At 29.7% G+C, this 15,604-nt stretch overlaps 4 protein-coding genes across 4 annotated transcripts; 3 read left to right on the forward strand and 1 right to left on the reverse strand.

The window, feature by feature from the left end:
• Nucleotides 1–379: 379 nt before the first annotated feature.
• On the forward strand, nt 380–4,139 carry PmUG01_03023000 (conserved Plasmodium protein, unknown function; the record flags this gene model as incomplete). The annotated part of the gene is made up of 10 exons (XM_029008859.1): nt 380–402; nt 763–983; nt 1,219–1,361; nt 1,731–1,846; nt 1,975–2,121; nt 2,213–2,306; nt 2,495–2,701; nt 2,915–3,048; nt 3,250–3,343; nt 3,900–4,139. 10 exons carry the CDS (start codon nt 380–382, stop codon nt 4,137–4,139), a joined length of 1,419 nt encoding a protein of 472 aa, XP_028859444.1.
• Nucleotides 4,140–4,882: 743 nt separating this feature from the next.
• On the forward strand, nt 4,883–6,772 carry SufS (cysteine desulfurase, putative; the record flags this gene model as incomplete). Its single annotated transcript, XM_029008860.1, has 2 exons — nt 4,883–5,161; nt 5,465–6,772. The coding sequence occupies 2 exons, from the start codon at nt 4,883–4,885 to the stop codon at nt 6,770–6,772; spliced, it is 1,587 nt and encodes a 528-aa protein (XP_028859445.1).
• Nucleotides 6,773–7,775: 1,003 nt separating this feature from the next.
• On the forward strand, nt 7,776–11,264 carry PmUG01_03023200 (conserved Plasmodium protein, unknown function; the record flags this gene model as incomplete). The annotated part of the gene is made up of 1 exon (XM_029008861.1): nt 7,776–11,264. One exon carries the CDS (start codon nt 7,776–7,778, stop codon nt 11,262–11,264), a length of 3,489 nt encoding a protein of 1,162 aa, XP_028859446.1.
• Nucleotides 11,265–12,216: 952 nt separating this feature from the next.
• Nucleotides 12,217–13,824, reverse strand: EIF3I (eukaryotic translation initiation factor 3 subunit I, putative; the record flags this gene model as incomplete). Its single annotated transcript, XM_029008862.1, has 3 exons — nt 12,217–13,064; nt 13,376–13,421; nt 13,735–13,824. 3 exons carry the CDS (start codon nt 13,822–13,824, stop codon nt 12,217–12,219), a joined length of 984 nt encoding a protein of 327 aa, XP_028859447.1.
• Between the last annotated feature and the right edge of the window lie 1,780 nt (nt 13,825–15,604).

Raw genomic sequence — 15,604 nt, forward strand, 5'->3', positions numbered from 1 at the left:
ACGTTTCAAATGAACTGTGAATTCATGAGCAAATGACAAAGGCAACTAGGAGTATATGGTTAGGATGAAAAACATATAAAATCTATGAAACCCCTTTTTTTTTTTTTTTTTTTTTTTTTACCATCTTTACAGTGAATTGTGTGCATATATGCATGTATGTATGTATGTATGTATGTGTGTATGTATGTATGTATGTATGCATGTATGTATGTATGTATGTATGTGTGTATGTATGTATGCATGTATGTATGTATGTGTGTATGTATGTATGTATGTGTGTATGTATGTATGTATGCATGTATGTATGTATGTATGTATGTATGCATGTATGTATGTGTGTATGTATGTATGTATGTATGCATGATGTAGGGGTGTACGTATGCATGAGCGTGGGCAACGCATGTTTTGCGCACGAATACGCTCGCACCCTTTTGTGTGTTAAATCCAGAACGTGCACCTGCGCTTTCAACCCCCTTTTTCTTGTCAATGTACATATATATGTATTTGCGGGAAAGGGAAAAGGGAAAAGGGGGGAAAAATGTACCCACATAACTGTTCTATTGAATATAGAACTGGGCGAAATAACATTATACTCTTCAAACAAGCAATCATTATTTCTTAGATAACAAAATGTAGCATGTACACCGCGTTATATGGAACTACCTACTTACATACATATACATACATGCATGTATATATACACCTGTGTGTATACTATTCACCTGATGGTTTGTTTTATTTTATTTTCCTACATGATAACAGCGTAATCGGCGGCAGTGTAGACTCCTTGTGTCTGAGTTATTACTTACAGAAAAAAAATCTAAGCGTCCACTTATTGACTACTAAAAAGAGATGTAACTATGTGAACACGTATTATAATAACTCAAATGTAATTGAAAATGGGTGCTACTATTCCTTTATCTTAAGAAATAATTCGACGTTTCTTTCCTCACTTCTTAAGCATCTCAACTTGGAAACAGAAGGTAAAATTCTGTTTAAAAAAAAAAAAAAAAAATTAACGATAAAGATTACTAGTAAAAATTAATCATAAAAATTAAGCATAAAAAATAGGGAGGCATAACAAAGAGAATATTTTGAAATAAAGGTGCGCTGATTTTTCCGCGTGCGCACATGAACGTGTTCATATTTTTTCGGCCTTTCTAACGTTTCGAGGATGACCTATCATACGCTCACTACTTATCCATTTTTTTCCTGCAGTAATATATAGTAGCACGTATTCAAATAACATTTTGTACCTTGATGAAAATGGACAAACATACAGAATTAACAAGTTTTTGTTTAGATTAATTTACCATACTATCAAGGATTATTTTTTTAATAAATCTGTAGTCGTTGAAAAGGTAGGGAGTCAAAGCGCCAAGAAAAAAAAAAAAAATGGAAAATGGAAAATGAAAAATGAAAAACGGAAAATGAAATAATGCAAAATGAAATAATGCAAAATGAAACAATGCAAAATGAAATAATGCAAAATGAAATAATGCAAAATGAAATAATGCAAAATGCAAAAACGAAAAATGAAATAATGCAAAATGAAATAATGCAAAATGAAATAATGCAAATATGCGAATATGCAAAAATTAATTTCCCCGTTTATGAATCTGCGCAATGTTTTACCCCTACCTACCCCCTGCTGCTTTTATAAAGCGTATGACCCTTCTCTTCATTTTCTGTTCAACATGTCTAAACGTATGTTTCCCTTTCACTCAAAGAATGTACGATTAGACAGGTTTATCTCAAACTTTTTTGATGAAAAAATTTGCAAAAATTTAATTTTCCCTTACTGCCGTCACTACTTCGGTTTCTCACCTCGGCATGTGTTTATGCGGTAAAGACAAAAACGAAAAACATGAAATAAGAAGAGAAGTATTTATAATTCCACTTGACGTACAACATTATATTTATTAATTTTAATTCTCTTTGATTATCGTTTGACTTTATTTGCATTTTTCATAGCTCCTACTTTTCGAACTTTCTGGAAAAAATAAAAGAAAAGAAGTCAATTGTAAAAGCAATTATTTCCCCTGATAAAAACAATGCCCTCCCTTACACAAAAAAAAGAAAAATTTTTACATTTCGAGGTGGAAATATATTATTAACAAGGTAAGGTAAAAATGGTTAATGAAGAAACAGCATGTTCATCATATGAAGCGTTATTATGTATTTCCCGTTTTTCTTTAATCCATTTTTTTAGAAAACTTCGAGAATACTTAGATCTAAGCGGTAACGTCCAATTGACAGAGGAAACAAAAAATTTGCGCCTCACGTGTAGCAAGGGTCGAGTGAAGGTACAATGTACAGAATGCGTTGTGTGCTTTTGTTCGGGAGTTTATTTATGTGTGTATGTTGTCTGCTGCGTCTTCATTCTTATGTACTGCTAGCTTATGCATCCAGTTACCTGGACATTCCCACACGTTATGTAATCCTTCTATTTCTAACCCCTTTGTATATTCCTTTTTTGACTGAACTTATTTAGGTGCTCATAGGACGAGACGTCGTAAAATTCGGTGAAGTAGTCTTTTGTGGTAACCCACTGGAGTTGAAGCGAATTCTAAAAAAAGCCAAATTTGATAACACAAACAAAGATATTATAATAAAATACTTATTTAATTTTTGTTCAAAAAAAATTAAAATAACAAATGTTTGTTTTAAGAAGAACGTCCTGCCCCTTTCTCATTCGCTGGTAATAATTTTTTTTTTTTTTGTCCGTCTTCTTCAGGGGTACACAAGATTGAACTATGCGTTTGGGTATACATCCGTATGTACATGCTTACGCACATACATATATGTATATATGAATACATGTACATCTGTACACATACATATACATGTAAGTGTTCATATGTTCACGTGTGCTGAGTGTGCCCACACTGAACCATGCTTTCTTTTCACATAGGAATCCTTACTGTTAGTTAAAGAAAATCATAAAAACAAAATAATGTCCATGCTATATGACAGTAATATTTTTCCACATTTCAAAAGAAACGAACAAGTAAAAATTCTTTCACAAGAAGATATATTCGAAACGAAGTAAGCGATATACATTATTTGTAGTAACTGTTATTGTTATTGTTGTAACTGCAAAAATGCGTATATTTTTTTTTTTTGTAATATTGTTTGTTTTTCCGCTTTGCCGTTTTGTCGTTTTTCCCTTTTGCCCTTTTAACTACACAATTTCACATGATATTTTTCCTTCCCTCTGTCCCCATGCTGCTTCATTTGAAGCTTAAGATTTCTGAGCTCAGCAACGGATGAACAAGAATCTGAACGTGAAATAAATTCATTCCTTCGAAACGTTCTGAACATAAAAGAAAAACCTGACTTGGTACATAAAAATAAAATAAAATAAAATAATAGTTTTAATTATAATGATAAATTTCGTTTTAATTTTAATTTAAAAGTGTGCGTGCGTGTGATGAAGCTGAGTTGCTGTTTTTCATTTCCAAAATAGCTACTCCTTTTGGAGATGAAACAAGTGAGGGGACTACCCATATGGCGGTATGTTGTATCTTTTCACTACATACCCATGCGCCATGTGTTCCCCCATCTGAGTGAAGCTTCACTATAACGTTATTCCCACAAGGCAGCCCCTTCAGTGATGCTTTCATCATATATTCTACCTTTCGTGTTCCTTTATTTTCTTTCTCATCTCATTGCTTACCCCATTGCTTACCCCATTGCTTACCCCATTGCTTACCCCATTGCTTACCCCATTGCTTACTTACCCCATTGCTTACCCCATTGCTTACCCCATTGCTTACCCCATTGCTTACCCCATTGCTTACCCCATTGCTTACCCCATTGCTTACCCCATTGCTTACCCCATTGCTTACCCCATTGCTTGTCCCACTGCTCCATCTTTGACGTTTTCCCTTCTGCAGGTCGTGAGCAATTGCTATACTGTCTTTCCCCATAACGACAATTTTGACGAAAAAGTCAAAAAATTGATTCAAAAAAAATGCAAAAACTTAAAAATTTTTTGGACCTTTTCCTTTTTCAAGGACCTCGAGTTCTGCTTAAGTGAAGCCGAAAAATTTTGTGAGAAGTATGGCGGTACGGCTCACTTGGAAATGAGTCACAGCGGCACGCGTTCACACGTAAGTGCATATGTGCATAAGTAAATACGTACACACATATATGCTTGTACTATTATTGAATATATTCCTATGCCCATTTTTTCATCATAATGTTCCCATTTTAATGCGCCATTAGCATCTTTATACATTTTTTATTATTATTTATTTTTTATTTTTTTTTGCCATTCACATATCAGAAAATATATATGATGAAAATACCCGAGAAGAGGCCCTCTGAGCTGCCTTAATTCCGAGGATGAAATTTTTAAAAACGTTAAATATAACGTTTTGACATAGTGTTGTATGCTCATTATATGTGTTGTACTAAGTGCTTCGTACTTTGTTGCATTTGCCGTGCTGCATTATATTTTCTCCAATTTGTTCTATTTTGCTTCATTTTGTTATATTATATTATTTTATATTATATATTTATTTTTTTTTTTTTATTTTTTTTTTTTTTTTTTTTTTTTTTTTTTTTTTTTTTTTTTTTTTTTTTTTTTTTTTTTTTTTTTTTTTTTCATTTTTTTTTTTTTTTTTTTTTCATTTTTTTTTTTTTTTTTTCCCATTGCTTCTCCTGTTTACTTTTTCAAAAGTTACAGCATGTTGCATCCGTTTTATATGTACCATTCATGTATTCCTTCATCGGTATATTCTGTCATTTGATTTAATATAAAAATATGTTATGTAGGTATAAGCATGTTTGTTCTACTGCTTGTATTGTATTCTTGTTACTGGTAAATGGCAGGGCTTACTCTTACTATGTAACGAAAATGAAGATGCCTACAAAAATGACTACAAAAATGAGAACGAGAACGAAAACGAGAACGAGAATGAGAACGAGAATGAGAATGAGAACGAGAACAAGAACGGACAATTCGTGCGTTCCGAAAATTATTAAGCGAAATGTAGAATTAAAAGCACTAGTTGAAAAGCCGCAGATCGACAACAACATAATAAATTATTTTAAAGATATTAGAGGCGAATTCCCCTTCTATCAAAAAAAAAAGGATTGCCCTGTTTACTTTGACAGCGCGGCAACTACACACAAGCCCTCCTGCGTAATTCGGGTAATCACAAACGCGGAAAAAATGCAGAAAAAATGTATGCACCTGTGAATATGTATTTGCTCGCATAAACTTGATTGTATGTGTGCCCATTTGTGCCTCTGAAAAAATGCGCAAATATTTTACCTTACTTGTTCATGCATTTTTGTAACATTTTTCAATTTTTTTTTTTTATTTTCTTCCCTTTTTCATTCATTAATTCGCTCGCTCGATCGCTCAATCGCTCAATCGCTCGTCCGTTTGTTTGTTCATTTATGCATTTTCCTATTTGCTCGTTCGCATACTTGTCCCTTTTCCTTATGCTAGAAAATAGAGCACTTTTACTCAAGCGAGAATTCCAACATCCACCGTGGCATTTACAAACTCAGCCGCGAAGCAACGAACAGCTACGAGCATGTGCGAAAAATAGTAAAGGATTACATCAATTGTGATAGCGCACAAGAAATAGTGTTCACCAATGGTGCAACATATGGACTGAATTTAGTGTGTAACATGCTTATGGATAAAGTTATAATGGAAATTGAAGACGAAATTTATATAAGCTATTTAGAGCATCACTCAAATATTATTCCATGGCAAGAAGAAATAAAAAAAAGAAAAAAAGGAAAATTAAAATATATACCTTTAAAAACAAGTGGATATGTTAATATAAAAAAGATGGAAAAAATTGTAAGTAGTAAAATGAAAGTAGTATCAATAAGTCATGTTTCCAATGTATTAGGCAATATACAAAATGTTAGCAGACTTATAAAAAAAATAAAAAAAAAAAATCCTAATATTATCGTAATAATTGATGCATCTCAAAGTTTTGCACATTTAAAATATGATATAAAAAAAATGATACAAAATAAGTGCAATCCTGATATATTAATTGCATCAGGCCATAAATTTTGCGCATCATTAGGTAGCGGTTTTATTTATATAAAAAAATCCTTAACATGTTCATATAAATTTAAGCCACTCTTATATGGAAGTAATATAATAACACAAGTGAAAAAATATAAATCAAAATTTGTCTCTTCCCCTCAACTTTTTGAAACTGGCACACAAAACATTGCTGCCATTTTGTCTATGGGTGTTTCTCTTCTATTTTTGAAAAAAATTCAAAAAAATTATTCTTATATATATGAAATGTATTTGTACGATTTGCTCATTTACTACTTGAATAAATTCCTTAAAGATAAATTAATACAACTCCCGTGGACAGTTCAATCTTCTCTCAATTGCAATCATAACACAGATTATACTAACCACAGCATAGGAAAACCACATGACCATCATGTTAAGGAACAAGTAGAAAAAAATTCCAATCCATCTTCACTTGATTTCAAGATTTACATTCATAACAGTAGAAAGGTACGACGAAAAAAAATTGGAATACTACCTCTATGGTCTGACAGTTTTTCCTCCTTCGATTTAGTTACATTTCTAGATTTTAAAAATATATGTATAAGGTCAGGACACCACTGTGCATCCTTATTACATCATTACTTTTTAAAAATACCTGAAAGCTCAAGGATATCCATTTTTTTTTATAACACACCAGAGGAAGTACATTACTTAGCTGAGCAGATTGCTGCAGTAGCACTCATGCTCAATGAATTAAAAAGGTAAATTTTATGCCGCCAAAAATGGGGAAAAAATTATGTACACGTTCATATGCACCTTCCCAAAGAGCACCCATGGATGCGTAGTTAAGAGCGCGTGAAACGATAGAGATATTACGTATGTTGAAGAAAAAAAGGAAGAAATATAGCATAGAGTTGCATAAAGCGGCGCAACATAACGCGGCATAGAGTGGAACACCACAATGAACCCCCGTAACCATAATAATTTTTTTAATTTTCGCGTGCAACAGTACCCTGGTGCTTACACTTATTTGTCGTTACGCGTGCGTGCATGTAGTAATATACAGCTTGTCTCAACGCCCTTTCACGCGATTCCTTGTTGTTTTCTCATTTTTCTCATTCATTTTTTATTTTATTGTATTTCATCGTATTATATCATATTTCATCATCTTATATCATACTTCATCTTATACTTCATCATCTCATATCATACTTCATCTTATACTTCATCATCTCATATCATACTTCATCTTATACTTCATCATCTCATATCATACTTCATCTTATACTTCATCATCTCATATCATACTTCATCTTATACTTCATCATATTTCGTTTTATTTTATCATATATCATTGAATTATATTTTATTATATTCCAGTATACTTCATACAGTTTTGTTCTCCTTTATATTAAGCTGCATTATATCACATTCATTTTTTTTTTTTTTTTTTTTTTTTTCCCTTTTTATTTCTGTTCATATTTTTTTTTTTTTTTTTTTTGTTTTGTTGTGAGCGCATGACGCTATTTGCCTTCATGTGTTCTACTGCCTCCATAATTTGTTAAAGTGATATTGAAATGTAACTACTCTAGCAATGTATTATTGTTTCGTTTATCTATTATTTTATATTTGTATATATATATATATATACTTAATTTTTTTTTTCTTTTTATTCGCATTTTGCTTCGTTTTATTACTTCTTTGCCTTATTTTCATCCATTTTTTTTCTTTTGTTTTGTTTTGTTTTTAACCCTACGGTATGCGTATTATGGCCACACACCCCTATAGCCTGAAACTGTTAAACACCTCAATAAAAAGAAAAGTAAAAAACGTTGAGGTATTTAAATCTAATAATTCCCTTTACACAAAGTTCAAGGGGTTAAGTAAAAAGTGTGAGAGAGAAATAAATAAGGAAATAATTACTTTGAGAAGCTATTTATTTAAAAAAGATGAAGCATATTTAAATGAAAAGGACATCAGCAAAATACTTAACAAAATTATTAAAAAAAAAATTACGAATGAATATATATGGAATAGTATAAAAAACTTAATTTTCAAATTTAATTTGAAATGTTTACACAATAGTTTGGACATATCATCTTGTGTACAAAATAACAACGTTTTGGTTAGCCCAAACAAAGTAGTAGGAAATTACAATAAAAATTTTGACCACATAAATGTGTATTTACTGGCTATAGCTATACAAACTTCAAATAAGAGAAGTGCTTGTTTGTTTAATTTCCTTTTTTCCTATTTGACATGTTTTTGTGCAAATATTGAACCAAGGCACTTCCTCCATATATTCTTGGTGCTAGTAAAAAACACATATCGCGATTTAAAGTTAGATCAAGCAGAGGAAAAAAAAAAGATATGCTACAAGGGGGCAAGTGATGTTTGCATTAGTAATAGTTACTCACGAAATGATACTTCCACGAACTACTACCCTCCTGTTGAGCAAAGATATAAGGACAAAATTATCATCTCCCAAAAAAAATTCATACAACTCTTAACACATTACTGTACTGACAATATAAATTTTTTTTCCTTTAATGAAATAGGTTTAATATGTGAAGCGCTTTGCCATTTTTCCCTAAAAGAAAATCCATTCGTCGAATATTGGAATAGTTTCCTCTTTTACACCTTCGAAGTGAGCTCAAAAAAGGGAGTCAAAAATGTGTGCAGAGTGGAAAATAGTGAAAATAGAGGAAGTAGTGTAAATAGTGAAAATAGAGGAAGTAGTGTAAATAGTGAAATTAGTGGAAGTAGTGTAAATAGTGAAATTAGTGGGAGTAGTGTAAATAGTGAAATTAGTGGAAGTAGTGTAAATAGTGAAATTAGTGGAAGTAGTGTAAATAGTGAAATTAGTGGAAGTAGTGTAAATAGTGAAATTAGTGGAAGTAGTGTAAATAGTGAAAATACTGGAAGTAATGAAAACGGTAAAAACAGCAAAAACAGCAAAAACAGCAAAAACAGCAAAAACAGCAAAAACAGCAAAAACAGCAAAAACAACAGAAATCATGAAAACGATAAAAATAACAACTGTAAAAATAGTGCAAATTATTGCTCAACGTTATGCACGGACAATAATATTTTAACAAAAAAATATGAACGTTCAGAATTATTTACAAAAAGGAAAAGAGCAAAAAATTATGAAAATCGCACGTGTAGTAATATTCATTATGACAAATTTGTAGAACTGAATGGAAGAAATGTACTAAGTATTCTTAAATATATTCTTAGTTATCGTAATTTATTTCCAGACATTATATACATAGGAAGTAAGCTCAAGAAAATTTTTTTTAATATTAACCTTGATACAAATTTACATGAATGTTCAGAAATTTTATATCACTTTAAATGTATAAATGAGCTAAGCATAACATATTTGAAAGAAAAAATAAATTTGTATGAATATCAATTTAAAGACGAATTTATAAATTCTTATTATTTACAATGTCTTTTAAAAATAGCTCACCTGTATTCCTACGAACAGTTATCTAGTCATATTCCATTTTTAAATATATTTTTACACAATATACATAAATTTTCAACAGAAAATGCATGTTCGTTACTCGGATTGATATTTAAAAGTTATGAGTATAGTTCATATAACAATTCTGCTCCAAAGTTAAATGCTACCAACAGTAGGAAAATGTGCGTAAGGAGTGCCATTGGGTGGGACACAAATTGCACTGTCCAAACTTACTACAATCACTCCCATAACGACCTTTTCGTGAAGAATACCTTTTTACACAACTCTGTCTGTTCCTCTACACACGAAAATTGTCAATCAGTATTTCATTTAAATCAGTTTCGTGGAATTAAAGAAAGTGCATGTTTCTTTAACCCCAATTGGGTGAATGCCCCACCGAATAGTGAAAAAAAAGAAAAACTAACAGGGAATCGAACAAACAGGAATAGTACTGTTTTATTTAATGATGCTTCTTCATATGATTACAATAAGCTGCTGCTTAGTCTTCTCTCTACGCTGTGCTATACATGTAGCGAAATAACTAATATTATTTCATACAAAGAAATTCTTTTTTTATGTGAAATATTGAGTACACAACTCTTCGTTCCTAATTCAGTGCTTACCAGTATATACAATCGAATATGTAATGATATAGAAAAAGGTAAATTTTATCATACTGACATATCCATACAACAATTAGAGTACTTATTTTTCATTGCTTGTTTTATATATGACAATAATTTTGAAAATACAAAGCTACTAAGATGTTTAATAAACTTATTTTTAAATAAAAATAAAGAAGTATCCTCATTAAGATATATGAATATTTATGCATTTTATTTGTTGACATTGAAAAAAGCAAGTATCTTCATTCCGCCGAAATATTTTAATTTCGTACTGCAAAATATTACACTACTCAACTATTCGATGCTTTATAACAATCTTTTAATTTATTTTTTAAAATGTTCAAAAAGGAACTATAAACATATTGTAAGCGAAAGGACAATAGAAGAAGCAGAAAAAAGGAGATATACAAGAGGTGGATACAAAATGGGTGGATACAAAATGGGTGGATACAAAAAGGGTGAATACAAAAAGGGTGAATACAAAAAGGGTGAATACAAAAAGGGTGAATACAAAAAGGGTGAATACTACAAGGGTGGATACTACAAGGGAGATAAAAAGAAGAAGTATATAGACATTCCTTCCTTCAAAAAACTAACAACACATTATGCGTTAACATCTCCTAAACATAAAATGAATGCGCTTGTTTTTAATGAAAAATGCTTTAACACTGAGCTTCTTAAAATTTTTTTGTATCTGTGGAATATTACTTCCTCTAGGCCTGGGAGGAAAATACTTGATTTATTAGTTGTATTAAATATGTTTTATGATGATATAAATATACGTTACTACCTACTCAACAGTTGTACACTTAAAAAAATAAAACGTTATGTACACCTATTGGCAGGAAAAATGGATAAACGATTTGTTGTTTTCTGTAAAGATAAAATAAGAAAAAAAATCATTCATTTTGATTTAGACAAACTCCAAAAGATTAGCAGTAACGCACATTTAAGAGATAATAATAATATACAACAAAAAAACGATTTATCAAAATTAGAAAAAATTAAAGAGAGCGAAAATTACCTACTAAATGATTATAAGCACAAGAAAAATATTGCTATTATAAAGGATGTGAAAAATGCTAAGTTGGCCAAGTATTTTACAAATTGCAAAAGGGGTGCACCCGTTCAACAATTTTTGTCCATATATTGCGAATAGAAATACGCACAAAAAGGGGGATGATCGGAGAAAAAGGATCAACTGAGTTTGAACACATCCATGTAAGGACGACCTCGTATGATCGGTCCCCTATGTGTATGATTATGTATCCGTGGAAAAAATAAGCGAAAAAAAAAAAAAAAAAAAAAAAGTATTCCAAATGTACATACGCTGCTAATGCGAATACTAATATTAATACTAATGCCCCTCGTGTACTGGGATTACGCTGAAGGAACAGTCAAACGTATTGACGCTTAAGCTGTAAGCAATACATTGACAACGTCAAACTACATACATGTTCATGTTATATACTCCGCGCTCTAAATACGTTAAAAAATGCAGGGTTTATATTAAATTTTTTTACACATTAAATGGGTTGGAAAATACAAGTTTTTAAAGTTATATGGAGTTGTAAATTAAAAAGAGACAAATAAAAATGAAAAGTGAGAGGTGCTTGCCCATGCAGCAATGGCATCCCAAAAAACGTGTACAAGGTAAAGGTGTATAAAAACAAATTTCTTACTTTCATAACACTTGGGAGTCTTCCATTTTTTGCATTTTTAACCTTTACACTTTTCCATTTTTTAATTTTTTTTTTTTTTTTAATTAATCAAATTAAAAATGTAGTGGCGTATTTTCCCAATCATTTATTACCATTTCTCACGTATTTTTTTTTTTTTTTTCCTTTTTTTTGAAAAAAAAAACAATCCAAATGCTGCTTCATTTTTTCACCTTATTATGCCCAATTTATATTTCGATTTTTTAATATTCCGCTATTTTGAAAATCTTAACTTTGTTGCTACTTTAAAAATAAATTATTTCTCCATCAATTTAGCAGAGCGATGCATAAAAGGGGTGGAAGAGCATGCGCACGTGTTTGTTTAACACAGATTTGTCCCTCGTTCATTTCCAATGGACCATGGTCCCTCGCTTGGTACGCTACTTCAAAAGACTAATCATATTTCCCTATAAAATAATCCTTATCAAAATGATATATTCTTGCAAATCCGTCTTCACCCCCTGAAACGAAACCATCTCCGTGTGGTAAAAATTTAATAGAATGTACAGTACCGAAATGTCCTTTAACACTGCCTAGCTCATTTGCATGTATTATATCATAAAGCAGAGTTTGAAACTTTCCCTCTCCTGTAGCAGTCGTGGTAACATGTTCAGCTGCTTGACCACCTGCTAGGATAATATGATTTTTTGGATTATTTTCACTTTTAAACAATGGGGATATATCACATGTATTTAAAGGTCTATCAGCTTTATATTCATTTATAATTTCAAAATTTATAGCATCCCTCAGGGTTGCTGTTCCATCTGTTGATGAACTCAACATGATCATCCTATCTTTATCAAAAGCTAAATTTGTAACCTCTTTTGAATGAGCTTGGAATTTATTCATTTGATGACCATCCTCAGCATTCCATATTACTATTTCCCCATTTTCATGTGCTGATAAAATTATTTTATCAAAAAAACACCACCTCACTTGTATGCACCTACTCTCATGTTCTTGTTTCCATATCAATGTATCACTTTTTAAATCATATAATTTAATAAATCTTTTATGGTCAGCTTTTAACCTATCATTTGCTACAACTATTTTATTCTGATCTAATGGATTTTTATTAAACTCAACAAATCGCACAGGACCGCTCTCTTCAATAACTTTTAAAGTTTCTCCTGTGTACACGTCAAATATATAAACTTTATTAGCTGCAGATGAGCATACTATTCTTTTGCTATCGTAAGTAACATCCGAATTATACACAGCCCCGCTGCACTCGTACAGGCCTAAAGGATGTGAATACCAAAGAAAAAAAAAAAAAAAAAAAAAAAAAAAAAAAAATAACCACAAGTATTTATTTTTTTAGAACAAATTATACAGCTGCTCTAAATGAGTTAACTCACTACGGGCAGTTATTGGGAAATTAAAAAGAAGCAAAACTCCATAGCATTCTTGCAAATATAAACGAGCGATTTTTTTTCCATGTCAGGGAAAATATGACCAAGTCAGGAAAAAATACAATAATACGTCATACAAAAAATAACATGACATAATGACAACACTGCAACAATACAACATGATATATAAAAAATATAACCTATTTGGCTTCCATCTGATAATCTCCACAAAATAAATTTTTTATCCTACAAAATGGGAGAAGAAATTACAACCACACATGTACAAGCATGTTACATGCACATAACGTACATATTGTGTACATATTATGTACATATCATGTGCATATTATGTATATATATGCATATATATGCATATATATGTGCATGAACATACAAAAATGAATAGAAAATCAGCCCCATGGTGAAATAAAAATCTCCGAGCAGTTTTACATATACTAATATATCGCTGTAGCTTTTCTTATGAAAAAAATAAATCTGAACAAGCAAATAAAAAAAATTATAGCAACTTTTTAAACATTTATATTTTTTCTTCTCTAACCCTTCCTGTTGTAAATAATAAATCTCCATCATAATTTGTATTTACATGCGTTAACGGACGATTATGACCACATAAATATTTTCTTTTCATTTTAAAAAAACGCTAAAATTTGCGGTGAATGTGCTTATTTAATTTATATATACGTGTACATACAAACATAGAAACGTACATACGTATATACGTACATCCATATATATGTATATATGTATGTATATTTATCCTATTTTACTTAGGTTAACAAATTAACTAATGGGATTACTATATATTTTGACTTAACCTTTCGGAATTATTTTAATTTTACACTATTTTATCTATGCTCATTTTTTTTTTTTTTCACTTTCAAATTTTATGAACATGTACATAAATATTAATTACGTATGTACGTAAATATTAATTACGTATCTATATAAACATTAATTACGTATGTATATAAACATTAATTACGTATGTATAAATGTATATATGTATGTATAAGTATATGTATGTATAAGTATATGTATGTATATGTATGTATGTATGTATGTATGTATAGGTATATGTATGTATATGTAAGTATAAATATATATAGTATATGTAAGTATATGTATGTATATTTATACAGTTGAAACGTTTCTATTTCAGCGCGCGCCGCTCCTAGGGTGATACATAATTCGTTAAAATGACGAGTTTATAAACACACAGCAACCAAAAATACCTTCATTTAATTTAACTTTATTTTTTTTTTAATTTTATTTCATTTTGATTTCATTTTATTCAATTTAATAAAATATATTTTAATTCAATGCAATTAAATTTTTTTTTTTTAAGTTATTCTTGTTTCTGTGCTTTGACAACAGGATATTCTTTTCTTTTTTTTTCATTTATGTAGTCATTTTTTCCTTGACTTTTAAAAAAGAAAGAAAAGAAAAAAAGGAAAGAAATGAAAAAAAAGAAAAAAAGGAAAGAAATGAAAAAAAAGAAAAAAAGGAAAGAAATGAAAAAAAAGAAAAAAAGAAAGAAAAGAAAAAAAAGAAAAAAAGAAAAAAAAGAAAAAAAAGAAAGAAAAAAAGAAAAAGAAAATTCCTGGCCAATTAATAGTAGAATGCACAGTAAATATGTATATATTAAATATACATATAATATGTATTATGTATATATTGGCTTAATCTTTTCTCTTTTGAAAAAAGGTATACGCATATATATATTATATATATAATATAAAATTACCTTATAGAGAGCAAAATAAAATACCCCTCACCTAAATACGTGTAAGTTTATATACATATATATATATATATACTATGTATATAGATATAATATGTATATATAATATTTTTGGTACCATATTTTATTGTATATTAATTTTTATAAAATTATTAAAAAAAAAAAGGAAAAAGGCAGGAAAAACAAATATTTATTTTTCCTTTTTTGATGTTTCTCTTCTTTTTTTTTTTTTTATTATTAGTATATTTTATAATTTTTTATGTCCTATTTTTCATTTGCCTTTTTTCCTTTTTTTGACTATGTTTTTCCATAAACAAAAAAAAAAAAATAAAATAAAAATAATGTTACCTACAAAAAAAAATACATTATTATCCCTCATTTGTTGTATTATTTTTCCTTTTCATTTTTTTTTTTTTTAATTTAAAAAAAGTATACATATGTATGTATGTATTTGTATATGTATGTAATATATATTTATATATATGTATTCCTCAAATTTTGATACATATCAGTATATAATTGCTTCTTTATTTTGTCGTTTTTTAATGAACTTATTTGGTTATTCTCAAAATACTGTTTGATTTTTTTATATACTTATATAAGCAGTTGTATTTTGCATATTATTGAGTAGGTTCAGTGTATGTCTCTAATATATATAGTTTTATAC

This window comes from Plasmodium malariae, assembly GCF_900090045.1.
Source record: "Plasmodium malariae genome assembly, chromosome: 3".
In the NCBI taxonomy this organism is placed as follows: domain Eukaryota; phylum Apicomplexa; class Aconoidasida; order Haemosporida; family Plasmodiidae; genus Plasmodium; species Plasmodium malariae.